The following is a 26,189-nucleotide window of genomic DNA, read 5'->3' on the forward strand; positions in this document are numbered from 1 at the left end:
TGTGTGTGTGTGTGTGTGTGTGTGTCGTACGCGTGGTGTGAGCCGAGACACGTGTTCGGAGAGTGTGCCTATGTAAGTGGGTGTGTGTGCCAACGTGCGCAAACGCAGACGACGTGCGTATAGCGGAGTACGCAATGTCTGCATATGTCTGCACTTGAATGATTTTCACATTCTCTACTTCATATTTTCAAATGAAACCCTCAGTTGCATTTTAAAAATCAACCTTCTCTGAATGAATGATTGGATGAATGGATGAACAAACGAATAAAAGAAGCTGTGCATTGCATCGGGGGCGGGACAAAATGGCACCTGCCCAACAGAACTATTTTCCGAGTGTGTGTAGCGGCTTGCACGCCAAGAAGCGCCTTTTTGTGTCTGAGCATCCACGTCCGCGTGGGAAGGAGCGGCGTCTGGAGTCCCGACGGCGTGCCTCGGACAACCGGAGGTCGGAACGCCCGCCTCGGACTCCAGACAGCCCACGTCGGGGGAAAAGGGTTAGTGATGCCCCGCTTGTTCGTTATTCAAAGCGGTTGCGGGTTCAAAACCCGGCCACCATTTTTTTTTAATGTTCCCCTTTTCTTGTTGCTGCTGACTCAGACTGTGTGTGTGTGTGTGTGTGTGTGTGTCGCGGACAGGCGCCCCAGGCCATGAAGAAGAAGCAGCGCCCCGACAGAGGACCCTTCCCTGGGGTCAAGAACTCGCACCGGAGGCCGACTACCTGCAGGCCAGCCACGCCACAGCCAGGGCAGTGCCCATCCCGGCCGGGGGCTCACCGCCCTGCGTCCCCGCCACCTCTCTCCGCCACGACGACGGCGGCGGAGCGCGGATGCCGACCGCGGGAGCGCGCTAGTCTCCGCTCACACACTAGGCACACACTCGTGAGGCGCGCCGGGGAAATTCGGCGGCGTCTCTACTCCAAGATGTTGGGACGCGAATTGCTTTTGGTTGGTGGACGTGTTGCCTCGCGGCGTGGGTCGGTGTGCCGCTCGGTGCCGCTCGGCCTTCGGACGGGCTGGGCTGGCTGGGCGGGCCGTGGATGGAGCGAAGAGTCGAAGATAACGCGGCGCTTCCGCGTGGTCTTCCCTCGCAATCCGGGCGTCGCGTCCAGGTGCGGATCCAGGGGGAGGGGGGCACTGCATCTCACACCCTCTTCCTTCTTCCTCCGGAAAAGTAGGCATGATCGTGTTTCTGGATCGACGATTCAAAACACCTCACCTGATGTTGAACTTGCAACTGCCGTCCTTTGCGTCTGTCTGTCTGTCTGTCTGTCTGCCTGTCTGCCTGCCTGTCTGTCTGGTGTGGCAGCGGAAGCCGTAGGAGAGGCGCATGGTAACGTAATCTCTCTCCGTCGCCGCGCCACGCCCCGCCACGCCGCGCCACTTCGCTCGCCACGTGGCGACTCGGCGGCCGAATAGGTGTGCTTTGCCGGGAAAACGAGGCGGACCGCCGCGGGGGTGTCGTAGCAACAGCGATCGGCAAGAGGGCCATTCCACGCCAAACCACCGAACCCCTAAAATGACCTATCTCAGATTTAAGTTATTTTTGGTTGACTTGTAGGGACCAACCCCCTGAACTCCCAAACCAAAGGATTTTGAAAAATATCAAAGGGTTTAGGAATAGGAGCACTCTGAATATTGAACTTTTTACTTAAGTATTATTTTACATTTTTCATGAAAAATTTTTTTTTGAACGCCAGTGAGGGTTTTGGTTTATGATTTCCTTTCTGATAAGTCCGAAGAAAGGTTGAAGTGGGTTAAGCACTCTGGTGCTTCCAATTAGGGTATTTTTACTTAGTGAAATTAGTCAAAATTACTAAAAATTTGCTCTACTGAAAATACGTTGTCATGGATTTGGCTCATTTTTTGGTCAAATGAAGGTAGTTATTGGTCGAACAAATCCCTGAAATAAAACCTTTGACTTGGGCACATCTTCAACTTAACGGGAAGAAAAGTTGAAATTTCACTGGTAACGGTTTCGTTAAAATGGCCTGAGCACCAACAGTTTCTTCTCGTATCAAGTTCTAGGACTCAAAATGATATGAATATGAATATAAATCAATGCAATAAGAAGAAGGGAATCATGTGTAACTGTTTATGAAGGTTTTATAGCATGAATTGGAGTTTGATACTACCAGTGAGTTACGTCGAAATTTTAGTCGTTATCTCCAAACTTGGCTTCCTATACTGCAATGCGCAATGCATTCAAAAATAGATACATGACTCCATACTTCTTATTGAATTGATTTTTATTCATATTCATCTCATTTTGAGTCCTAGAACTTCATGCGAGAAGAAACTGTTGGTGCTCAGGCCATTTTAACGAAACCGTTACCAGTGAAATTTCAACTTTTCTTCCCGTTAAGTTGAAGATGTGCCCAAGTCAAAGGTTTTATTTCAGGGATTTGTTCGACCAATAACTACCTTCATTTGACCAAAAAATGAGCCAAATCCATGACAACGTATTTTCAGTAGAGCAAATTTTTAGTAATTTTGACTAATTTCACTAAGTAAAAATACCCTAATTGGAAGCACCAGAGTGCTTAACCCACTTCAACCTTTCTTCGGACTTATCAGAAAGGAAATCATAAACCAAAACCCTCACTGGCGTTCAAAAAATAATTTTTCATGAAAAATGTAAAATAATACTTAAGTAAAAAGTTCAATATTCAGAGTGCTCCTATTCCTAAACCCTTTGATATTTTTCAAAATCCTTTGGTTTGGGAGTTCAGGGGGTTGGTCCCTACAAGTCAACCAAAAATAACTTAAATCTGAGATAGGTCATTTTAGGGGTTCGGTGGTTTGGCGTGGAATGGCCCAAGACAGACAGGCGGGCAAACAGGCAGACAGACAGACAGACAGACAGACAGACAGACAGACAGACAGTGGGAAGTGAGCGTGCGGACACACTCATATAGAGACCACGCGTGGATAGACATAGAGAGACACGGACAGCCATGTAGACAGGCCGGCATCTCAGCGACAGACAGTCAGACTGAACGACAGGCAGCGGACACTCACACACTCAGGCAGCCCCTGCTTCACACACATGCTCAAGAAAGTCACAGACAGACAGACAGACAGACAGACAGACAGACAGACAGACAGACGGACGGACGGACGGACGGACAGACTGACGGTGACAAATCGGGGCGTCCGGGAACTGGTCGGGGCGCGGGAACGGCGGGAACGGCGTCGGAAAAGTGAGCTGCCTTCGGCAAAGGGGAATTATCGAGGCTTGGAAACGGGGCCGCGGATTAGCATTATGTACGTGCGAGGCTTGCGGCTTGTGCGTCGCACTGCGTCGCACTGCGTCTCGGGGTATTTTTAAACCCAGCGCACTTTGCTCCCGATCTTTTGTCTCGCACGACGTCCGGACGGCGGCGTTGGAAGCGACGTCGTCGTGACCAAGTCCTTCCGACGTCCTTCCAACGTCCTCTCTACCCAACTCTGCCTGCCAATCGACGTGGCTAAAGACCGAAAGTATAACATAACCTCACTTTACCTAACATAACCAAATATTATTTATCCTAACCCACCAGTAGCCGAAATAACCTTACATTATCTAAAAGCTAACTTGAGATGGTAAAACCTAAAACTAGCTAACACAACCTGACGCCACAACAAGGCGCAGACAAAACCTATAAACTAACCTCAAATCATAAACATAACCTTAAACAAACCTTACATAACCTTACTCAACCTTACATAACCTCAAAAGTGCACGACACATGATTGGGCACGGTGACTACTACGCGGTGTCAAAATTACTCCGACTGGGAAAATGACAGAGCTGCACACTTCGTCGCCTCGACACGTGGAGAGGCTCGAAAAACAACGATAGTTGTTTTCTGTTTTCTCTCGACTTTTCGTGGAAGTGAGAGTCGGCAGGTTTTGAGTTTCTCGTTGGAAAGGTGGCGACGCTAGGCAGAATTTTAACACCTGCGTTGGGGGAGCTGACGCGTCGCGACGGTGTCGAGCGAGGCCACCCCACCCTCCTTTCCGTCGAGACGACGTACAGGCTTGAGGACGACGACTGTCCACGGGAAACTCCGCTGGCAACGAACGGGGCCCTCAGATTTAGACGGTCCTCGTCACTTTTTTTTCCCGCTCCGTCTGAGTGGTGTGTGCGAGTGAGATATATAAATGCATGACGGCTGGGGAAATTGGGCTGGCTTTGCGGCAAACTCTGCGCAGACAGCATGGTGCCATGGCCCGGCGAGTCCTGGGCTTCCCCGACACCATGTGATGTACGCCTCGGATGAAATGTGTGTTCGAATCGGCCAACTCGCCCCCACAGCCCCCCACAAACTCGGTGGAAAAACACAGCGGCCAACCCCTGCGTCAAGATGGCGCCCGTGACGTCGCCTGACGTCATAGTCGTCCTCGTGTTTTGTCTCGGTGGCGCGAGGCTTCAAATTTAGGGACTGGGGGTCGCGCTGCGGTGGCGCGGCCGCCCGACCGTCTGCCTATCCCGTCGAGAAGCAGGCTTTCTTCGCGTGTCCGTGCGAGAAAGAGAGAGAGGGAGAGAGTGGGGGTGTGAAAAAAAGATGGGGAGAAGGGGGCCACAGCTGGACGCCACTGCAAACTTGTGTGTGTACTCAGTGTGCAGGGAAGGAAGATCCGCAGATGAACGGACGAGAAAATAATCGCACCCAGTGTAGCGGACCCGTTCACCGCCATCAGCTGGGCGTCGAATGGAACTTGCTGCGCAGAAAACGGGCCTTTTCGTCTGCCACTGGCGGCCGTCCAGCGTCGGATGACCACTGCATAAACACACACGCACGTTCACTGCGAAATCCAAACACACGTGAGTGCGTCGGAGTCGGAGAAGTATACGGGCATATATTTATCACAAAGTGAGCGTCTGCAGGCTGACTCCGAGAGTCGCTTTCGTCGCTCTGCCTCTCTCGCACTCGTCCCGTGTGGGTGCGAGCGAGACAGAGCGACGAAAGCGGCTCTCGGAGTCAGTCCGCTAGCGCAAAGAGGAACCGCTGCCGGCAGGGCTGTCGGGAAGCGCGAGGGAGTGACAGGGAGAGCGACAGAGAGAGAGAGCGGTGGCGCGGAAGGGGTGCGAGAGAGAGCTTCTTGGCGGGGTGCATTGCATGCAGCCTGCATGCTGCATGCGGCAGCACGCAGTTGGAGTGCTGTTTTGGGACTGTCACGTGGTCGTCCACGCGCGGCCGGCGCAGCCTTGTGCATGCGTTTCCTTGTGGCCGCGTCGCCGAAGAAGAAACAGGAAGTGCGAGAGGGGGAGAGAGAGAGAGAGAGAGAGAGAGAGAGAGAGAGAGAGAGAGAGAGAGAGAGAGAGAGAGAGAGAGAGAGAGAGAAAGAGAGAGAGGAGAGAGAAAGGAGCGAGACGACGGGCTAGCTCTTTTTCGCGGGTGTGCCGTTTTCGCGGGCTTTTTCGCTCGTCATTTTAAGGGCGTTCTCGTTTCGCGGTTGTCATGCCGACGAGCTGATTTGACGAATGCTCTGGCGTCGTGCCAGCGTCCACAGAAAAGCAACAGCTTCTGGTGAAAAAAATTATAAATTTGGTCGAAAGTTAAGTTACGAACTGCATGCGGTTTGGATAGGTACAAGAGTCTTGACACTCCGCAGTGGTCGTCCAAAGTCAGCCGCCCTTGCGGTCGAGTGCAGAGACATCTCATGACGGTACGGCCATCGCGGAGGCGGACTCTGCCTTCTAGTCTATTGCCGCGGCTTAGCCCTGTCGCTCTCGCACCCAGACGGGTGCCGTGAGTGCGACAGCGACGGAGCGACGTAAACGACTCTCGGCATGAGTCTGCACTAGTAGGGTGCCGGCAGCCCACCTGTATCAGGAAAAGGCCACTTTGCGCTGCTTGACGCGAGCTTGACGCGAGCTTGACGTCAGCCAGGTGTGTCACTGTCACACTTTGCCAGCGGCGCAGAGGCGTGAACTACTATCACTTGGATCACTCGTGATCGGCGGACGGACTGACCACTGGGAGCTGGGAGTAGGACAGGAGAAAGGCAGGTCTGAGGCAGGAGGCCTGTGCAGCCAGGGAAGGCACCAGAGACCAGGGGGTACGGGTCATGCTATCAACGTCTCTCTCCTATGCTTCACTGAAATTCGAAGGGTGACATATCCGATCAAATGTTGGCGGTTCATACAAAAAGCATCGCCGAAAGCAGGTCGCTCCGTCTCTCTCGCACCCTGGCGGTCGCACGCCACTAGTGCGACGAAGAGGTCGTGGATAGCGGCGTGTGGTCGTTCTTCCGCTGTATCATTTTCCCTTGCATAACCGTGGTTCTAGCGTGGTTTCTAGCGGACCCGGTGCCGCTCCGGACCGATTCCGAGGGGCCTTTTTCGTCGCTCTGTCTCTCTCTGCTGGTTGACTGTCCCAGCTGCTGACTTGAATTATCATACGACTCCAGTTACGCTAAGTGGCATGCACACACGCACACAGACACATTCTCGTTCTCTCTCACGCACGCACACACATTTATGCACCAGTGTTGCACATACCATGAGGGCGTTGATACGGGTGCCCGCAACATCGCACTTGTACTCTTGGCCGTGCGTGCGCCTGCACGTGTGTGTGTGTGTGTGTGTGTGTGTGTGTGTGTGTGTGTGTGTGTGCGTCTGCGAAGACAGTGTGCCTCTTGCTGTTTCAGCGCGTACGTCGATACCCCAACCCGACCACCTGAAGCTATATCCAGTTATAATGGATGTAACTGTCTGTGTGTGCCTGTGTGTCTGTGTGTGTCCGTCTGTCCGTCGCCTTCCAATAAATGCCTCGCTGCCCGCGACAAAGCACGCCCTGGCCCGATTGGCGTTCGGCGGGGCGACAAGGCACACGCCAGCCGATGCCGCTCGGGCTGCTATTGACAAATTAATTCCGCCACCCCTTTGTCTATCCGCACCTGGCTCGGCTCGAGACGAACCCCGCGGCCGTCGTGCTCGTCGCTCTGTCTCTCTCGCACTCATGGGGCGTCCCGTGTAGGCGCGAGAGAGACAGCTCGACGAAATCGGCTCTCGGAATCAGTCCACTGGACTTCGGGTTCGGTTCGGCTCGGCTCGGCTCGGCTCGGCTCGGCCCGGCCCGGCGTGGGTTCGTTCACCTGAGGAGCTCGAGTTTATGGCGGGGCAGGTGGAAGCGAAGGGTTGCGAAAAGTACCGCCGCACCGGAAGCTCGACATTGGTCTCGCTTCGCGTCTAGACCACGCCGACCACCAGAATAAATTAATAAATTATCCTCCCCTTTTACATTTGTTGCTATAGTAATCTTTCGGAATGGTTAATTAATTTACCGGTTCATCGTCGGGTGAGACTTCTCTCGGCCCGGCGAGCGCGAGCGCGGCCTTGAGGTGGCCGATCTCGGTGGCGACGTCGCTTGGCGGTCCGTCGCGTTGTCGCCGAACGCGTTTCACAGTGGCCAGGCCGGCCGGCCCGCTTCCGGCATCGCCAGTCACCACTCGCAATTCGCTCGCGATTTCATTGTTGTCCTTCCAAATGCTCCATTGCGTTTGAAATCTTTCATATTTATTTTTATTTTCCTCGCGCGCGGGAGAACCGGTTATGGTTATTGGTGAGTAGGGATGGGCACTATATGCAAGCGCATATTTTGCATAATTTCTAAACTTATTTCAAATGGAAAAATTTTGATATGTTTGGAGTCCGGGTGCATTGCCTGACACATTTATAAATCGCATAATGGTCGCATAATTGGCCATTTACGCATAATGCGCATAATTCACGCATTTTTCTCGCATAATTCACATTTTGAACCCAAAAAGCGCATTTTGCTGTTATAATTGATTCTTGAGATTATTTCTTTTGGTCGGTTATCGTGTTTTTAGAAGTTTTAAAGCAGAAACACAAGTTAAAATTTGAATTTTTCGCGTGGTACAGGTTGTCAGTGGAGGAGGGTTGGCTGGTTGCGTTCCCACTGATCGAAGTTTTTAATATATTCAGAATAAAATTTAAACTGTGACCATTTTGGTTTGTTTAAAAATTAACCCTTTTGATGCATTTTGCCCTCTGTTTCAATTTTTGCCCCTTTTTGCATTTTTTGCAGAAAAGAAGGTTTTTTTGCGCATAAAAAGCGCATTTTTGGGCCATTTTAGTCGCATAAGTCCCGCATAATACCACAAAATTTTACCGCATAATCAGGTGTTTTTATTTGCATTAAGTGCCCATCCCTATTGGTGAGGATTAAAACACGTGGCGGCGCCGATGAATGACCCCTCACCAGTGTAATGTTAGGCCGGAAACCGCGAGGAGGGTATAAATACGATAAAGGAGAGACTAGTCGGGGGGGGGGGGCTGAGTGAGTACGAGGACCTTTCTCCGAGTTGAAGGGGTTACCCCTTCGGGGCCCCTTCTCCGCTGCCACTGGCCTTTGCTCGAAGCGCGCAAGTTAAGTAAGTAGACGGCGTCAAACGCAGAGTCGCCCAAGTCTGTGTCGCCCCGCCCCATCGAGGGCCCCATTGTGCCCGACAACTTCCAGTGGCGTGCGTGGTCAGGACGCCGCCGGGACCGTAACGTGTTTATAATTAATCGCAGCACAAAGGAGCACAACAAGTGCGCCTTGCTCTCGGAGCGGAGGGGCCGGCCGCAAACGCGCTGCAGACACACTGGAGCGTCGTTTCCGTCGCTCCGTCTCTCTCGCACTCGCGGGGCGTCCCGCGTGGGTGCGAGAGAGACGGAGCGAGTGAGTCTGCGGCACGCACTGTGAGAAAAAGGCGCGCGCCGCCGCCGGGGATCGAACCCGGGAAGCTCTGCGCTGCGGCACCTGGCGGGCGCGGCGGCGCGTTGACCTCCGCGTTGGAGCGCACACGCGAGGGGCTTCTTCTTCCTCTTTGTCAGAGGCGGAATAAAACAAAATGGAAACTAAAATGGCGAAAGGGCGAGGCGTGTATTTTGGGAGCGAAGAGCGGCGGTTGTGCGGTCGGCGGCACTGCGGCGTGGGCTTCGGGAACAAGAGCGAGGAGAACAAGGAGTGGGGACGGACCGGCGCGCAGGGAAGGGTGCGTTGACTCCGGTTGACTCGCATCGCAACGCCTCCAGTAATGTCCCAAGGCCAGCCTCGCCCCGCCCTTGGAGGAGGCACCCACGCCCCCGCCGCCCCGGCCCAATCGGACAGGTGCACTGGTAACACTACAGTGTAGTGCCACGCTTCAAAATCAGCCCCGACCGTGACTGCACGTGACTTGCAAAGTGACGCCCGTGACACGAGACGTGGTCACGTGACGCTTTGCCAGTGACCCTGCCGGCACCCGCTACGATCAGGCGCAGCCGGCAGGCAGACCCGAGAGTCGCCCTGTCTCTCTCGCACCGCCAGGCGGCGCGCCACCAGGCTCGGACTGGCCAGGGCATACAGGCAGAAAAATCTGCCGGGGCCTTCGGGTTTGGGACCAGTAACGTCACAAAGTTGGTCAAAAGTGATTGAATCTCCGAAAGTAGCCGTTTTCGCTGAATTTGAGCGGCCACTGCGTCCGATCTAGTTGCGGTCAACGGCCTCCCTCGACGCCCTAGTATTCTTAAGACCCTACTCTTTCATGCCCTGTATCGGGAAGACGTTGACCACAACGATTTTGCCTTTGACCGCAACGATTTTGGGACCAAAGTTGGTCAAAAAGTGGTCGAATCTCGGAAATTTGCTGATTTTCCTGACTTTGGGTGGCCACTGTGTCCAATCTAGTTGCCGTAAAAGGCCACCCTCGACGTCCTAGTATTCTTAAGACCCTACTCTTTCATGCCCTGTATCGGGAAGACGTTGACCACAACGATTTTGCCTTTGACCGCAACGATTTTGGGACCAAAGTTGGTCAAAAATTGGTCGAATCTCGGAAAATTGCTGATTTTGGGCGGCCACTGTGTCCAATCTAGTTGCATTAAAAGGCATTTAAAAAGTTGGTCATGAAGGGAAACCATGATCGGGGGCCTTTTGCGGTCTTATCCGCCGGGGCCTTTTGGGGGCCAGTCCGAGCCTGCGCGCCACGAGTGCGAGAGAGACAGGGCGACGAATCGGTCTGCGCGGGTCGACCGCTCGGGGTCGACGCTGGGCAGCCGGAGGAGGCGCATGGCGGCGGCCAGGTTAGGTGCTTCTCCATCCCGCGGAGGGGCCGGCGGAGGAGGGCTGCGCGGCCGGGGCCAGAGACCGGCGCGGCGGTCAGTCACCGACTAGGACTCCTCCTCCTTCTCCTCGAGCCTTCGAGTTCTCGGCACTTGAGGCTTGGGAGGGCAGGCGGCGCGGCGCACGGCCAGCCGACGCTCAGGTCGAGCGCCCGGCAGGTAGGCAACCCAAGCGGCGCTGCGCAGGCGTGCGTCGTGGTTGCCTAACGGCACGGCGCTCGGCCGCCGTCGGCCAGCGGGCTCAATCCGAGAGCCTTTCGTCGCTCTGTCTCTCTCGCACCCACGGGGGCAGCTCAGCGCTCAAGTGTGGCCTTGGCAAACGCCTCGCTATGGACGTCTAGTTCTCCTAAAATTGTACCCAATTTATGTAGAAATTTGCACATAACTTACAGCAGCTCAAATACGTCAATGCCTATGTGCGAAAAGTGGCAACGCATTTCGCGCGCGCGGTGCAGGGCCGCCAACCTCCACGACGCCGCTGAGACTTGCAAATTATTTGCGGCGAGGTTGCCCAAAGGTTGCCTGCCCTGCGGGGGGCCTGGCGCGGCCTGGCTTTGGCCTGCCGCGCTGCCGCCGCGCGGGTTTTGCCGCCGTTTTGAGGTTATGATAGGTCAGGGCCGGGCCGGTCTCTTTCCCGTGGCCGGTCGGGCCAGCCGGGCAGGCCGGGCCCCTGATTGGTTGTCAAGGCGACGCCAACGGTCGAATCGCTTATCTTATCGGAGGGCAGTGACGTCACTGGCGCCGTGGGCACTACTTGCGGACCGATTCCGTCTCTCTCGCGCCCGTGGGGGAAGCCCCGTGAGTGCGAGAGAGACAGAGCGACGACTCTCGGAATCGGTCTGCTTGCTGGTCATGTTGGCTGCGAAGTCGGTCCATTTGCGCGCGCAGTGAGGCTCTCCAGAAAGCGGGTGACGCGATGACGTCACGGGGCCCTGCTTGCAGCGCTTGCAGTGTACGTCACACTGACCTGCACGCCGCGCCGGCTGGAAAGCCCGGGAAAGTCGCGACCTCTACTAACAAAGTGGCGAGTTTTCGCCGAGATTTTCGTTTTTTGTCGAGTTAGTAATACACTTTCAATGGATAATACAAACACCCCCTCCTCCAAAAAAACACGGTTTTTATAATATTTCGGATCGGCAATAGTTTCGAAACGACACCAATTTATCTGGTATCAATTTTGTTTGAATCTCAATCCTAGACTTTTCTTTGCAGTTTTCAAATGCGATTTTCAAGCGTATTTTATTCGACAATGCCACTCGGGCTGCAAAAGTGCAACGTATACTCCGACGCCGGCTTTTATCTCTAGGGCATCAGGAGGAAAGTCCCCAGCCACGCCAATTACTTGTGTTGTAAAAATTACGGCCGCCTGATAGCGGTGCGGCTCGTGGCTCGTGCCTCGCCGCCCGCGCCGCCCCAGCGAGCCCCACAGTGGGGCGACGCGAGGACCCTACACTGGTATGACTTGCAGGGCTGTCGATCAAGAAGGCGGGCGCATTTTATCATTTTATTGCCCAAACTTTCCTGCTTTCCTGGCATCGTCTTCGCCGTCTTCGCGATTACCACGCGGGTCACCTCTGCGGCGGGAAGTCTGTCATCGAGTAAATGGTCGTGGCAAGACTAGGAGAGGAGCGTGCGTCCTGTAATCGTCAGGCAAAGCCTCAAAAGGAAATCCTTGTCTCCGCCACCAGGAGTCCCAGGCAAATGCACAAGAGCGCCGAGGGTGCTTGTCGCAATCCGCACGACCCGCCAACCGTGTTACAGTGCAGGTCACCCACGCGGCCGGCCGAACTCGCCCCGAAAGTTTTTCATTTGTTTTCGTTTTTCAATGATTGCCGTTCTTTTCACCCCGTTGCGATTGTGGGTTGTGGGCGGCAGGCTGTTTCTATGCGCGACCGGTCTGCTGAAAAAAACAGGGACAACCAAGCCAAGAAGCTGAGAGTCGCCCTGGTCGCTCTGTCTCTCTCGCACTCATGGGGCGTCCCGTGTGGGTGCGAGGGAGACAGAGCGACGAGCACGACTCTCGGAGTCAGTCGGCAGGTCACCCTCGGGGACGATAAGGAGCCTTACCGGTCGGCGACCAGCGCCATCGGAATAATATGCAGTCTATTTATAAGAACGGCAAACAATGTTCGGCCGCCGAGGGGTCGCGCGGTGCGGGGGCTCGCCGGGGGCTTGCCCAAGCGATCCGGGAGGCTTCGATGCTCGCTGCTCGATTGAGAAATGAGAAAGAGCTCTCGCTGTTTTTCGGAGGAAAACAATTAGGCTTGCGCAATAGCGTCGATTCCACTTCCTCCGAACTCGCGAAATTGGCGCGGGCTTCGCAGTGCAAGCGGTTCCAAACACTGCCCGCTCTCTCTCGCACCCGTGCCGCGCGCCGTACAGGGGTGCGAGAGAGACAGAGCGACAACGACAGCAGATTGCAGCGAGCGCGCAACCGTCGCTTCGCGCGAGCCGCTACACTGCACACCATGACTCACACGCCGGTTGGTTCCGCCGACGGCCGCCACTGGAAAACAGGGGGCGCTGGTGTCGCGTGACCTCTGCACGCGCCAGGCATTGCCGCCAGGCATTGCCGCCAGGCTCGCTCCTGGCCTGGCTCGGCCTGCAGGCTCATGCCGAGTCGTCGCTCTGTCTCTCTCGCACCCACACGGGACGCCCCTCGAGTGCGAGAGAGACGGAGCGACGAAGACGGCTCGCAGACGGGGAGGGCCCAACGGGCTGCAGGAAGGCGGGATGGCTGGGCGTTGCTGCCGCTGCACGGCGACGCCTGCACGGCCTGCACCCCTTCCACGTGTGCCGTGACTTATTGGCCGCGGATGTAGGCCAGGGCCCGCCTCTCTCTCTCTCTCTCTCTCTCTCTCTCTCTCTCTCTCTCTCTCTCTCTCTCTCTCTCTCCCTCTATTGTCGCTCTGGTCGGTTGTTCGGTGGCGCCCTCTCCTGGCGGCGACTTGCCCGGTGGGGGGGGGGGGGGGGGCACTTTACCTCGGTAGGTAGGTAAGGTAACTTTCGCGACATGCCCCCCCCCCTGAATCCGTCCCTTGATCCGCCCCTGGACGGGCGGCAGCGGCACACCGTCAAATTCGTCGAACCGGCGACTGCGTCACTGCGCGCTCCGATTTTTTGAAACGCGGCGATATGAATGGGAGCGATGCTCCGTGAAAGCAGCGCTGCAGAAGAAAGGTGGCGCCCTGCCGGACGGGCGCTCGCACTTCGCACGGGGGTCGGGTTGCGCGGCGAGCCGGCTCGGGTTGGGGCCGGCTCGTCCTGGCCAGGCTAGTCCGTTCGGAGTTCGGGCGTTCGGACGCTCGTCGTCGCGGAGGGACGAACCTGCTGAGGCTGCGGGCTGCCGGCTGGCCGCTGGACAGCACGACCGTCCGTCTGTCTCTCTCGCACCGATATGCAGGGCCCCATGGGTGCGAGAGAGACAGACTGCTGGCCCTGGTGGCGCCCGCCTTCGCGGCCACCGCCGCCACCGTGGCAACACCAGCACGCACCACGCCACCAGCAAAGCGTTGCGAAGCGGTGCAAAACGGCAGCGCAGGCCCGGCTAGCCGCGGCCAGCCTCCGAAAGTGCCGACTTATTCAAATATCGCGCCACCGCGTCCGGAAACTGCACCGGCGGCGACGTGCCGCCTCTGTCGCTCCGCCGCGGCGGTCGAGGAGTGCGAGCGAGAAGTCGACTCGTTTCGGCCGCGGCCTCCATTCCGAGAGGCGTCTCTCTCGCACTCATGGGGCGCCCCGCGCGGGTGCGAGAGAGACAGAGCGACGACGCGCTGTGCTGGCCGTCGGCCGGGCCGCGCTGTCCGGGGCCGGCGTTGCGTAGCGTTGCGTCGGCGCCGAGGGACGCGCACCACACCACCGCCAAAGTCACCCCCGAGGCCCGCGTCGTCGAGGTCCGCGTCGAACGCGTCGCCGCGCGCCAGTGGCAGTTCCCGGAAGGCCCCGTCCGACGGCCACGTGCTGCGGCATCACCCCGGCCGCGTCGCCGAGGTCCGCGTCATTTTTGCGCCGGGCAGGAGGCCCGGTTCGACGGCCACGTGCTGGCGGCACGACGCCGACCACGAGCACGACCATGTGCAAGGCGTGCTGCCCGTGCCGCCTGTGCGGCGCGTCGTGGGGCACGTCGGCCCACCTCAACGACAACAACAACAGCTTCTGGACCCGACTGGGGCTGCGCGTGGGTAGGACCCTGGCTAGGCTGGTCCGAGCACGCCGCCGCCACGTGGTCAACTGCAGGTACGGTGCTCTGGCCCGCGTCTGTGCGCGTGCCCGCGTCAGGCGCGGATCCAGGACAGGGTGTTCTCTCTCTCTCTCTCTCTCTCTCTCTCTCTCTCTCTCTCTCTCTCTCTCTCTCTCTCTCTCTCTCTCTCCGCCGCGTAGGGCAAAAAAACAAAAGTGTTACGTAAGCGCGCCCGTGCCTAAAATTAACTTTTGCAAAAGCACACACACACACACACCACCTCCCGTCGCGTTGTTTGCCCTGTACTTTGCCGCCTCCTAATCTCTCCTCTCTAGCCGAGTCATGTTTGGAGACTGAATTTCGCGGCGTGTCGGCACCCCGGGCGCCCCGTCTCGCCGATGGTGCATGTCAGGGACACTCGCGTGGCGCGGCTCGGCATGGAAACTCGTACGTAGAGTGCCCCTACCAGTGCTGAAAGCCGATAGGTGACTGACCCTCGACCGCCCGTTGGCTTGGGCTGCCGTTTGGGGGGGGGGGGGGGGGCAGGACTATGTTTGAATGGCCGTTTCAGGGTCCGTTCACGGTCCCCGCACACACCGCGGCCTGGCCCGGTCGCTCGCCCGGCTGCCAAAAGCAGGTGGGCCAACTCACACACACACACAGCTGCGAGTCAAGGGTCACAAGGTGCTTGGCAGCACCATTTCGCTGTGTGTGTGTGTGTGTGTGTGTGCGCGCGCATATCGGCGTGAGGATGGCTGAGCGATTGGCGACCGCGCGATGCGGGGCGAGGCGAGGCGAGACGAGGCGATGCGCCGCGGCGGCATGACATGACACTGCGAAGTGTCTGTGGCCTCCAAGCGCCTCCAAGCCGCGGCTCGAACGTGAACCCGGAAAGGCATGCGGACGTATTCGGATTCGTATTCGCGCCGCGCACGCGCCGCCGTTCGGCAGCACATTGCAGTTCGGCACGCACTACTCTATACTAAGTGTCGATTTAAAAAAAAGGTTGAATTTTAATTGTTTTTGTTTTTTGTTTTTTCAGATGCGCCGATCAGCGACAGCGTGTACATAGTATGTGGGGTCCTGATTGCCATGGTCCTGGTGGGCCTCATCATCGTGTTGCTCGCAGTTACTATAAGGTATTTATTACCATTTTTACCATTTTTCAAAAACTCGGTTGTTTTTCTATGGTGTAACAGCTGCCCTGATAGCGAAGAAAGGGTATCTCTGTGGTATTTATGGTCGTGAGAGAGCAGTGTGGTGCACAAAGTCAAAGTACGGCCAGCCAAACTTTCCGTCGTACGCGACACGAAGGTAATTTAATCTAAATTGCAGCTAGCGTTCCGAGTAGGCTGTTCGGCTGGTGTTATCTTAGCAGATTCGTGGTCTCCTCCGAAACAACATCATCAACAACAAGAATGTCCAGTGGCGCGGCCTCGAGACCGTGTTTACGAAGCCCACGTGTGTTCGAACCAGGTTCCTGCAGGTCGTTGATTCGTCCTCCATTGTTTTTCACAGCCTCACTTTCCAGGAGTAAACATTCCAATATTTTTCGCACGTGTGGTTCCAAGAGGTTCAACCTTCGTGCGAAGGCGTTGGCTTTTCTGTGGAAAATTATTGTTCCTCGCTGCATAACAAAAACAATATGGCCGTTAAAAAAGGAGGGACAAGGACAGATTCGATGACGGCGTGCCGGCGGCGTGCGATTTACAGGTTAGGTGACGCTGTCTCGCGCCAGGCTTCGCTGCTTCGCTTCGCCATGCATTGTTCGCGTTCACCGACGTTAAATGCCGCAGTAACTCACCGAGCAATAGATTGCCAGCACCATTCGTCGCTCCGTCTCTCTCGCGCCCTGATGCCCCGTGCGAGCGAGAGAGACGGAGACACAGGCCATACCGCGCTGTAAAGCCACATGACGGAGTTTTTCCAGTCACGAGCTCTTCGAAGCGACCTTAGCGGTGCATCAGACTCCACCGGCCTTAAAAAAAAAAAAATCCGCCAGATTTTGACGGACCAACTCTTGATATTACACCAGACGCAGCTCTAAAGTCCATATCCGTGCCAGCTGTACTATGTCTAGACCCCCCAAGAGCTTTGGCACACGATCTAGCGCACGCACACAGATACCACACACACACAGACACACACGCACAGCCCACACCCGCGACGGACCCATACTCATCAAAATGCGTACCCGTTTTCCTGCTTCCTGGTGAGCACTGGGATCCCAGGTTGCTCGAACTGGCCTCAATTAGTACACGTCCAAATCGCAGTCCATCCGAATCCGTTTCGTCGGACGTCCAAGACTGACTTGTCTGTTGGTATCTGTGTGGCGAATCGCTTTACCAGTGTGCAATTACCGCTGCGTTGCATAAGGCGGTGACGTTCGGCGCCTGGAGGAGAGCGAAGTCAAACCTTCTCTCTTTCGCTCTTTCATCGTTTATTTTCTATTTTGTTTTGTTTTTCGTTGTTGCTCCTTCAATTGGAAACGAAAATTCTGTTGTGCCAAGGGCACGCTGACAAAGCCCACCTTCTCTTCTTTTACTTTGTTCTTGTTCTTTTGCATTTTTTCTGGTCGTACACTTTCTAATTAAATGTTTTGGTCGTTCATTCAAATCGAAAACAAATATGTTGTGGTGCCTAGGGCACGCTTTGCTCTGACCCATGGGACGGCATGTTTGGTGCCCATTAGCGACTAGTGAGTGAGTGAGCGAGTGCGCAAGTCACGTGGTCCGGTCCGCCACGTCGTGCTTCATTTAGTTCGAGACACGCTCCGGATGGCGCAAAAGGCGCTCGGCTAGGGCGCGCTCACGTGGCGACCGCGTGCACCATCGCGCCGTCGCGCAAACACCAGTCACATTTCTGACCGCCAGTTAACCTCAATTTGACCGCTGTCACCTCGTGTGTGTCGCGATTAGAGGGGGCTGTATGAGAAATTCGCATGACTCTCATTGCACAGTGAATGAGTGAGTGCGTGAGTGAGTGAGTTTCATTTAATGACAGGAAATGGCCGCCAGACGACGGAAGCGTTGCAGGTGTGCCACTGTGCCGCCGCTATCTGCGCATTAAGTACTCCGATGATAGCCATTAATCGGCGAATTCCATTTAAAATGAAGTCGTCGGCTGTTGTTGTTGTTGTTCGAGTATGACTCATTTCCCCCTTTCCGCCGACGCCACTGGTAAATATTATTGGGCGCCCGTTTGGCACTCGCCGAAGCCATGAAGTGTGTATCGGGTGGCGCCCTGGGGAGGCGCGAGGTGCGCTCTGCAGAATGGCGTCGGGCTTCGCCGAAAAACAGGCGGGAAATCCAAAGTTATGGCCGGCGTAGTGTTTGTTTGGCGCGCTTTTGTGGAAAGTCGCTGCGTCTTAGCGTGGCGCGGCCTGGGCGGCCTGGGCGGCCTAGACCGGACACGGGTCGGACTCTCCATCGTAAAGACGGGCCGTAAAAAAAAGATTCGCGGCGCACGCGCGCGCGGGGTTTGGTTCTAGGAGGAGGCTGAGTTGTTTTCGGGTTTGTCGTTTCGGCGCCGCTTTGTTTTGATCCAAACGCAACCACGGCAGTTCCGGCGCCAAGGAGGAAAAGGCGCACACTGCCCCGCCAGGCGCCTCAGAGAGTCGCTTCAAACGTTGGATTCGTCCCTTCGCTCGCTTCGCATCGCATGACTCGCTCAGAACGCTGCCGTGCTTCACCCGCGTCGGGAATGTCGCCGCGAGCCGAGCCGATCCGAAAAAGATTGCCCGTCTCTCTCGCACCCCTTCGCAACGGCCCGTGAGTGCGACAGAGACAGAGAACGAGTCTGCAGGTGCAGTGCCGCCGGTCCAAAGTCCGCCAGCTCCGCGCGCCGCCGAGCGCCGAGCCGGCCGATCCACTGTAGGGGTTGACTCTGGACCGCGTCCACCGCGACCACCGCGTCGACGGCCACCTCGCGGAGCAACGGACACGTGAGGCATTACTGCAGGGTGACTGCGCGCTGTCTCTCTCGCACCCTCACGCCCCATGGACCAGAGAGAGAGAGAGAGAGAGAGAGAGAGAGAGAGAGAGAGAGAGAGAGAGAGAGAGAGAGAGAGAGAGAGAGAGAGAGAGAGGCACTGTTTGGTGCGTGCCCGTTACACGCGCTGACTGTGCCATACAGTGTGCCATACGCGCGGGGAGTGATGCGCTTAGTTTTTTATTGCCGGTGTTTGCAGCAGTGGCCCCGTCTGCTCGCGCGTCAGATAAGGAAATCGCACGCCACAAGAAAATGCACACACACACACACACACACACACACGAGAGAGAGAGAGAGAGAGAGAGAGAGAGAGAGAGAGAGAGAGAGAGAGAGAGAGAGAGAGTGACACGCGAATGTCGAGGAAAGCGGGACTCAAAGGGGGTTACTCTGTACTCTGGGGAGCAGGGGCTGATAATAACCAGTAGCACCACCGCACACATTGCAAAATGTTGGTAAAAGAGAGGCCGTCGTGGTGTCGTTCGCCTGGCTCCAAGGACAACAGGTGTCGACATAATGTCATCTTGAGACCGAAATGGGCCAAATTTTGACGAAAATCGTTCACGTCGAGGTCGTCCTCCCCCCTCGTCCTCCGCGGCCAGGGGGAGGGCGCCACCGTCGCCTTGGTACCACGTGGTACCACGGCACTGTAGCGTTGCCAATTGGCGCCAATCAGGCGTGGAGTAGTGCCACAGTGCCTCAGCCGGTCGGGCAGCGCGCTCCTCCTTTTTTCCCTTCCAGTGTGAGAGCCTTGATGAGGGCCGTTCCATCACTTGGAGCGTCACGAACGACGCCGTTGTCCAGTCGGCCGACGGGCCGGCGACACCACTGGAGGGAAAACGGCATTGGCACCCTTTTGGTGGCGGTGGTACTCGAACCCGGGCCCGCGGGGCGCCCGACTTTCATTTTCGCGTCTTGGGTCATGCTGTCGTTGTGGTGCTTCTGTCGCATGGCACAGAGGAGTGGGGAGTACAGAGCAAATCCAGCAGAGAGCTGCTCATCGTGATACGGCAGACGTGCAAAGCGCCACCATGCGGTAAATAAATAATCTCTCTCTCTCTCTCTCGCATGAGGCGCCAACGTGGATGAGGAACACAGCAGAGCCCCCAATTGCGTGCGCTCGCTATCAGCAGACTGATTCCGAGAGTCGCTTTCGCCGCTCTGTCTCTCTCGCGCCCTTGGGATACGCCCCACGAGTGCGAGAGAGACGGGGCGACTCACGGACTCAGTCTGCCGCGAGCGGCATTTTTGCGGCCACGTCGTCGCGGCGGGGCGGGGAGGCGCGCGTCGTCGTCGGCGTGGTCGGCGGTCGGCGGCGTCACCGGGAGGCACGCGCCGCCCGCGTGGCCGACGGCGTGCTCCGCCTGCAGGGCGGCGACGCGCGTGCAGTGGGCCGGAAGGCCGGCGGAGGCGGTCAAAACTCTAGACGCGTTTGGCAGTCCAGGACGCCGTCGTCGCATGCGGGTGGCGTCGCGGGAGCCGCCCGCTCTCCCAGAGGACGGCGAGGAGGTCAAATTCGGCTGTTTGAAATTCCGCGCCCGAAAACGCCGTGCGGGCAGTCTGTCTGCATAAAGCCCCAGACAGTTGAAGGAAATGGGCGAAACGCGAAACGAGAATGGGAATGGAAACGAGACTAGCATAACGCGACTAACGCGGCGCGTCCGCCCCATTGGGCCGGCCCGAGCCGCCCCGTCACAGAGCCTCACTTCCTGCGCCAAGGCGGCGGCGGCGCGGCGGCCAACAACAAGTTTTATTATTCCGAAATTTGGCGCGCCAATGAGGCTTTGTTGCTTGTTTTGCCGGTTGTCCGCTTCCGCCAGCAGCCTGAGTCGTTTTCGTCGCTCGAGGGGACGCCCCATGAGTGCGAGAGAGACAGAGCGACGGCTCTCGGAATCAGTCTGCTGTCGGTCATGAGACGGCCGTCGCGGGGCGTCGCGGGGCGTCGCGGGGCGCGAAGGGCCCGCCGGCCAAGTGGCGGACGGACGCGTTTCGCTGGCCGCCCTGCCCTCGGCCCTGCCGGCCTGCTTGGCCTGCACCGCGTGGCCGTGACGTCGACGTCGCCCCGCCGCGCTGCTCCAGAGCGCCGTATCTGCACATGACCCCCGCCACAGTTACTGCCCCCTCGGCGACCTTGGCCAGGCAGGGGTCACGGGCCGGCGACGGGCCGCCGACGGGCAGCCCTGGCGGCGCGCGGGACTCCCTCCGCCACGCGACGCCACGACCGACGGGCCGCCGAGCGTCGCCGACGCCGTCGTCGGCGTCCATGTCATATGACAATATGGCGGGGCTGGCGGGGCTGGCGGGGCTGGCGGCCCTGGGGCCCTGGCGGGGGGAGTCTAAGTCCCGCGGCTATATAAGGGACCCCGTGGCCGCGGCGCCGGTCCATTGATAACTCGCGGGGCAGACTCATGGCGCACGGTCCATGGCCCATGGATCCCAGGTGCCGCGACCTCTGCCACACGGACCGCAAAGCGTACAGCTCGCTGGCCGCGCCGACCTGAGGGACCCGACCGCCCCGCCAACGGTTCAAAGTTCGCGCGCGTTGTCGTCCGAATCGGCGGGAAACGCGACCGCCTCCGACCCGCGAGCCTCCCGGCGTGCCTTCCCGCGACCCGCGACCTGACTTGGATTACAGTGTGGCCACCACCATGGTGCAGGCCCTGCAGGACGTCCGGCGCACGCCCAAGCCCGCACTCAAGGTGCGCTTCATCGAACCCGAGAGGTAAATGTTAGGTTAGGTTGGCCCATTTTGGCGCCAAAACTAGTGTGACTGGCATGTCTCTCGTGTTTACTACCTGTTTTGGAGGCTTATGCGTATTGACAGCCTGACGCGACAATCTCTATTCATTCGTGCCCATGTCCAAGGAAACCTTAGGTTGTTGTTAGGAAAATTTGTTTGGGGTATTTTGGCGCGAAACTTGAAACGGAGTCACAGGAGTCTGCTGACGACGCCCTTCTTGGTAAAATGGCTGCCGTGCCCTATCGACTCCCGGCGAGCCCGTGTCAGTCACTGTTTCGCTGTGACGACGCCCGCGTGACGCGTCGTGACTAAAAGCGTTTGTGACGAAGCGTGCCGCCAGCAGCGCGGTGTCTCCAAGTTGTTGTTGTTGTTGCAGGCTCGGACTGGCCCCCAAAAGACCAACTTTGTGAGGCTACCGCTCCCAAACTATTTGCGGTCAATAACCTTCCCGATACAGGGCATGAAAGAGTAGGGTCTTAAGAATACTAGGGCGTGGAGGGAAGCCTTTAACGGCAGCTAGATTGGACACAGTGACCGCCCAAAGTCAGCAAAATTACGAGATTCGACTACTTTTTGACCAACTTGGTCGGAAAACCGTTGCGGTCAAAGCCAAAATCGTTGTGGTCAACGTCTTCCCGACACAGGGCATGAAAGAGTAGGGTCTTAAGAATACTAGGACGTCGAGGGAGGCCTTTTACGGCGACTAGATTGGACACAGTGGCCACGCAAAGTCAGCAAAATCAGCAAATTTACGAGATTCGACCACTTTTTGACCAACTTGGTCGGAAAACCGTTGCGGTCAAAGCCAAAATCGTTGTGGTCAACGTCTTCCCGACACAGGGCATGAAAGAGTAGGGTCTTAAGAATACTAGGACGTCGAGGGAGGCCTTTTACGGCGACTAGATTGGACACAGTGGCCACGCAAAGTCAGCAAAATCAGCAAATTTACGAGATTCGACCACTTTTTGACCAACTTGGTCGGAAAATCGTTGCGGTCAAAGCCAAAATCGTTGTGGTCAACGTCTTCCCGACACAGGGCATGAAAGAGTGGGGTCTTAAGAATTCCCCCCCCCCCCAATGGATCAGAGAGAGAGAGAGAGAGGTGATTCAGGGCTTCCCTTGAGCCGCACCATAACAGTCGTCACGTGAATCGTATTGTGGGCAGTTAGCGGCGTCGAGGCGAGGGGCGTGGCGGGGCGTGGCGGGGCGTGGCGGGGCGTGGCGGGGCGGAGATCAACTAGAGCGGCAGCGTGGTGGCGGACGTTGGGCCGAGCGGCGTGTCGATGAGTCACGGCGGTGTGAAGGTGCGACACGGGCGTGTCGACGGCGACGTGCAGCCCACGACGGCGACCTCCCTTCAGTCCCGCCACGCTCTGCCGCACAGTGGGCCGCCCCGCGCCCTTACGGTGGCGTTGCGCAACCGCTGCCCTAAACAAATTAACTGGGAAGGCGAGGGGCTTCAGCTCCCTTGAACTATATGCTGACGGAGTTCCTGTCGCGCACATCTGCACCGTTGCTCTCCTCGGCTTCGCGTTATGCGTGCCGTTGCCGTTCGGAGGTCGCATCCAGGCTGCGCGACACGTAAGAGGGAATCACCCAAAAGGCAACCGGAGGCAAAAGACGTGCCTTGACCCTTTTCTTGACCCCTCCTTTCAAGGTTTCCGAGCACGCCACTGGTAAAAAGTCTGCTCATCCGGTTCGCTCGCACACTGCGAACGCCATAACCACCTGCAGCCGGCTAGAGCTAGATCCTCCTGCTGGAAGGTTCGCTTCATTAGGTTAACTAAAGCGGGCTGTGGGTGGCCCCGTGGTTCGCCTCGCGGCCCTGGCCCTGCCCTATGGCCAAGGCGGGCCACGCCAGGCCAAGGCCCTGGCCCTGCCTGCGCCCACACTGTACAGCCGTACAGCCCGGATGGCTCTAGAGCCTCTAGATGTTCCGCCCGAATCCATTTGTTTACATCAAGGGATCGTTCCACCGCACCGGCATAGACTGATTCCCGAAGTCGTCGCTCTCTCTCTCTCTCTCTCTCTCTCTCTCTCTCTCTCTCTCTCTCTCTCCTCTCTCTCTCTTGCACTCATGGTGCATCCCGTACATGTGCGAGAGAGACAGAGCTAACTGCAGGAGCGGCTCCGTCGCACATACGCGACATACTACGTACGCACATGAACAGACGCACTCAACGGTCGCACTCTTTCTCTCTCGCGCACAGCATACACGCTGTGACGGTGGTGTTGCCCCATCCCGCTCACCATGCGACGACGTATACGCACGATGACGTTGTCCGAACCATGTCGACGACAGTGTGCTAGCTATTGACGGTGTGGTCGCTGATTGGCCAGGGCAGTCTCGGGTCACACGCTCCGCCACTGTCTTCTGTGCGGGAGGAAAACAAAATCGCCTCATCTGATTGTTTTGTTGTTGTTGATGATGATGCCGTTTTTTTTTTTTGCAATCGTGTGATGCGTCGCGGCATCAGGCCACCACCCCCTGCATCATGCAGTGGGCGTCTTTTTCGGTGTTTTCGCAGAACTCCCCCTCCCCCTCTTCCCCACACTCCGCACCCCCTTTCCCCTTAGTAATTGGCGCACTAGGGCTTGCGACGCTGGTTCTCTGTCGCGCGTGGTTGGTGGATGCGGTTGTTTATGTTTTGGTGGAGCTTCATGGCAGGACTCCCTGGCTGGGCGGGGCAGTCTGTGACCTCACCCTACATACGCCACGCCGCGCGCACACGCAGACAGACACACAGACAGACACAGACGCACGCACACACACACACACACACACACACACGAGAACGTCTGCATGTTCTCGCGCTCACATGCACTTCGCGCACTGCGAGGCTAGATTTACCTAGAACTGACCGCACTAAAGGCGCAAGTCGTTTTTCAAAATTAATTCCCCGCGCCCGCCGCCGCGTCGCTGACGGCCGCCGCGAAGCGACGTGTAAACACACACACACACACGCCGCCCTTCCACAATCTAGGAAAGCGCAGCGGCGTGTTGACGCTGTTGACGTCGCGCGGGGCGTGTCAACAGAAAGAAACCCCGGTCGCACCGCGCCGCACCGCGCCGCACCGCCACACCGCATCGCACGACCGCCCGAGACGATTTTGTTTGTTTTCGTTTTGGCCGTTTGGCACGGGTTCGCTCTGCTTTGCGGGTCATGCGCGGCGGCGGTTGCGCGGCTGTTCCGAGAGTACCGCGACACGGCCTAGGCCTCTTCCTGTCTGGTTTCCGGTGCCGCATGTTTGGGGTTTGGAAGCTTAGGTTAGTTTCGGTAAGGTTGGGTAACGTTACGGGATGTAAAGTAAGGTTATGGGATGTCAAAGGTTAGGTTATCCTTACACAAACGTGGGGCAAACGTGGCAAATTTTGCCGCGGACGCACGGGCTGGCGGATGCGCGTGGGCGTGGCCTTACAGTGACACGAACTGGGCGACAACGGACAACAAAACTGGGAACTCTAATAATAATGTTTGAGTCCGCTATCTCTGTAATGCCCTTGCCGTGACGCTCACTGATAACTGTCCCAGGTTCGATTCGTCGCTCTGTCTCTCTCGCACTCCTGCGGGCCCTACGGGACGCCCCTTGAGTGCGAGAGAGACAGAGCGACGAAACCGATCCTTCAGGGGGGGCTGCCCGCCTGGTATCGTCAGGACCGCCGCTGTCGGAACCTTCGGACGACGCGCCGGTGACGGAAAAGGAAAGAGGAATTATGAATGATGTGGGAGACGTCACTCCGACGTAACGATATTTGACTCACTTCGCGAATGACAATGAGGCTCGTGACGGTGCCGGGAATCTCTGTGACGGTGCATGCGACGCGGGCCGAGAATAGCCATGGGCGGGGCGGGGCGGGGCGGGGCGGCGAGAGGCGCCGCGAGAATAGAAATATAGGTCACCGGGAGTCACTCCAGGGGGCGCCGCCGTCGGGAAAAATAAAAATACACCAACGAGGATTCGAACCCCTGTCCGGAAGGGGTGCTGGGACCGGCCGTGAGTCGGCAGCCCCTCGGCCGCGACGCCCTGCACGGCATGACGCGGCTCGAGAGGCTCCACCACACTCGCGGCAAGTGCGCCTGCACCTCGGCACGCGTCGCCTCGGCGTCGCCACTCCACTCTGAACGCGCCGAAAAACGTCCTGAAGGCAGCAAAATAGTGCGTCGTGGAAACCGGCCGGGACACACACACAAACACACCTGCGCGCGGTCACGTATGCGCAGCGCAGGTCCTCGCGCCGCGCAGCTGTGCGTCTCTCGGTTGCACCAGCTCATTGGGGTCAGGGCGCGGGGGTGGACGCGTGGACGACGCCCCAGACGCCACCGCCAGGGCGGATCCAGAACGGCCAGAGGGAGGGGCGAATAGCACTTTGGGTCTATTTACAAGTGCAAAGTGCCGTCTGGAATACGCCCTCCTGGAAGGCACTTCTGGAACCCCTTCCTGGAACACACCCTCCTGGAACAGCCGTGCAGAACGCCCTCCCAGAACACACCCTCCTGGAACACCCCCTTGTCGCCCTTTGCTCCAGAGACTTGAATGCGCCCCTGCAGGTGTGCCAGTGTGGCTGCGCGGCCGGGGAAGTCCCACACCGTGCAGGCCGAGCAGGCCGTCAGGACGGGCAGGGCAGGCCACGCGGCGCCCCGATCGGCCAATGCATCTCATCGGGCCGATAACGCCCCCCTCCCCTCCCGCCTCCGCGGCCGGGGGTGGGGCGCTGGTGGGGCGAGAGGCCCACGTCACAGCCGCGCTTTTAAATAAGCCCGCGGCCCGCGGAGGCAGGCCAATCGCAGTGCACCGCGCGACCCAGTCGCTTCGCGCTTCGCGTTCAAGTCCGATCGAGCCCGGCAGAGCCAGAGGCAAGCCAGAGGCCCGGCCAGTGCGCCACACTGTTGCGCCTAGTCGTGCCATTCGAGACGCGTCGCGCCAAAGTTTGGACGCCGTGACTTTAGTCGGGTGGACGCGTGCCGACGCTAGTCGAAGACGACTATACCGCCAGCGCCGCCAGCTTCGGCCGCTTCGCCAGCGCCACTCGCGGCGTCTGCTCGAAGCTGCAGCTACCCGCAGCCCGGCCGTTGGAAAGAGGCGAGCTGTCTGCCAGCTAGCCGGCCATCCCGCCTCGCGCCGCCCAGAGCGCCGCCCAGGCACAGCTGGCAGCCGCGCGCCGCTGGCACCGGCGGCTTTTTG

At 57.8% G+C, this 26,189-nt stretch overlaps 1 protein-coding gene across 2 annotated transcripts in view; it reads left to right on the forward strand.

The window, feature by feature from the left end:
- LOC117646712 overlaps positions 1-26,189 on the forward strand; it is an 88,610-nt gene that overhangs the window by 50,324 nt on the left and 12,097 nt on the right. For both annotated transcript variants that reach the window (XM_034387843.1, XM_034387842.1), the window contains exon 5: positions 15,321-15,417. In XM_034387843.1, coding sequence (XP_034243734.1) covers positions 15,321-15,417 — 97 coding nt within the window. The remainder of the gene's footprint in view (positions 1-15,320; positions 15,418-26,189) is intronic.

Source organism: Thrips palmi, unplaced genomic scaffold (genome assembly GCF_012932325.1).
Source record: "Thrips palmi isolate BJ-2018 unplaced genomic scaffold, TpBJ-2018v1 HiC_scaffold_2, whole genome shotgun sequence".
Taxonomy (NCBI): Eukaryota; Metazoa; Arthropoda; class Insecta; order Thysanoptera; family Thripidae; genus Thrips; species Thrips palmi.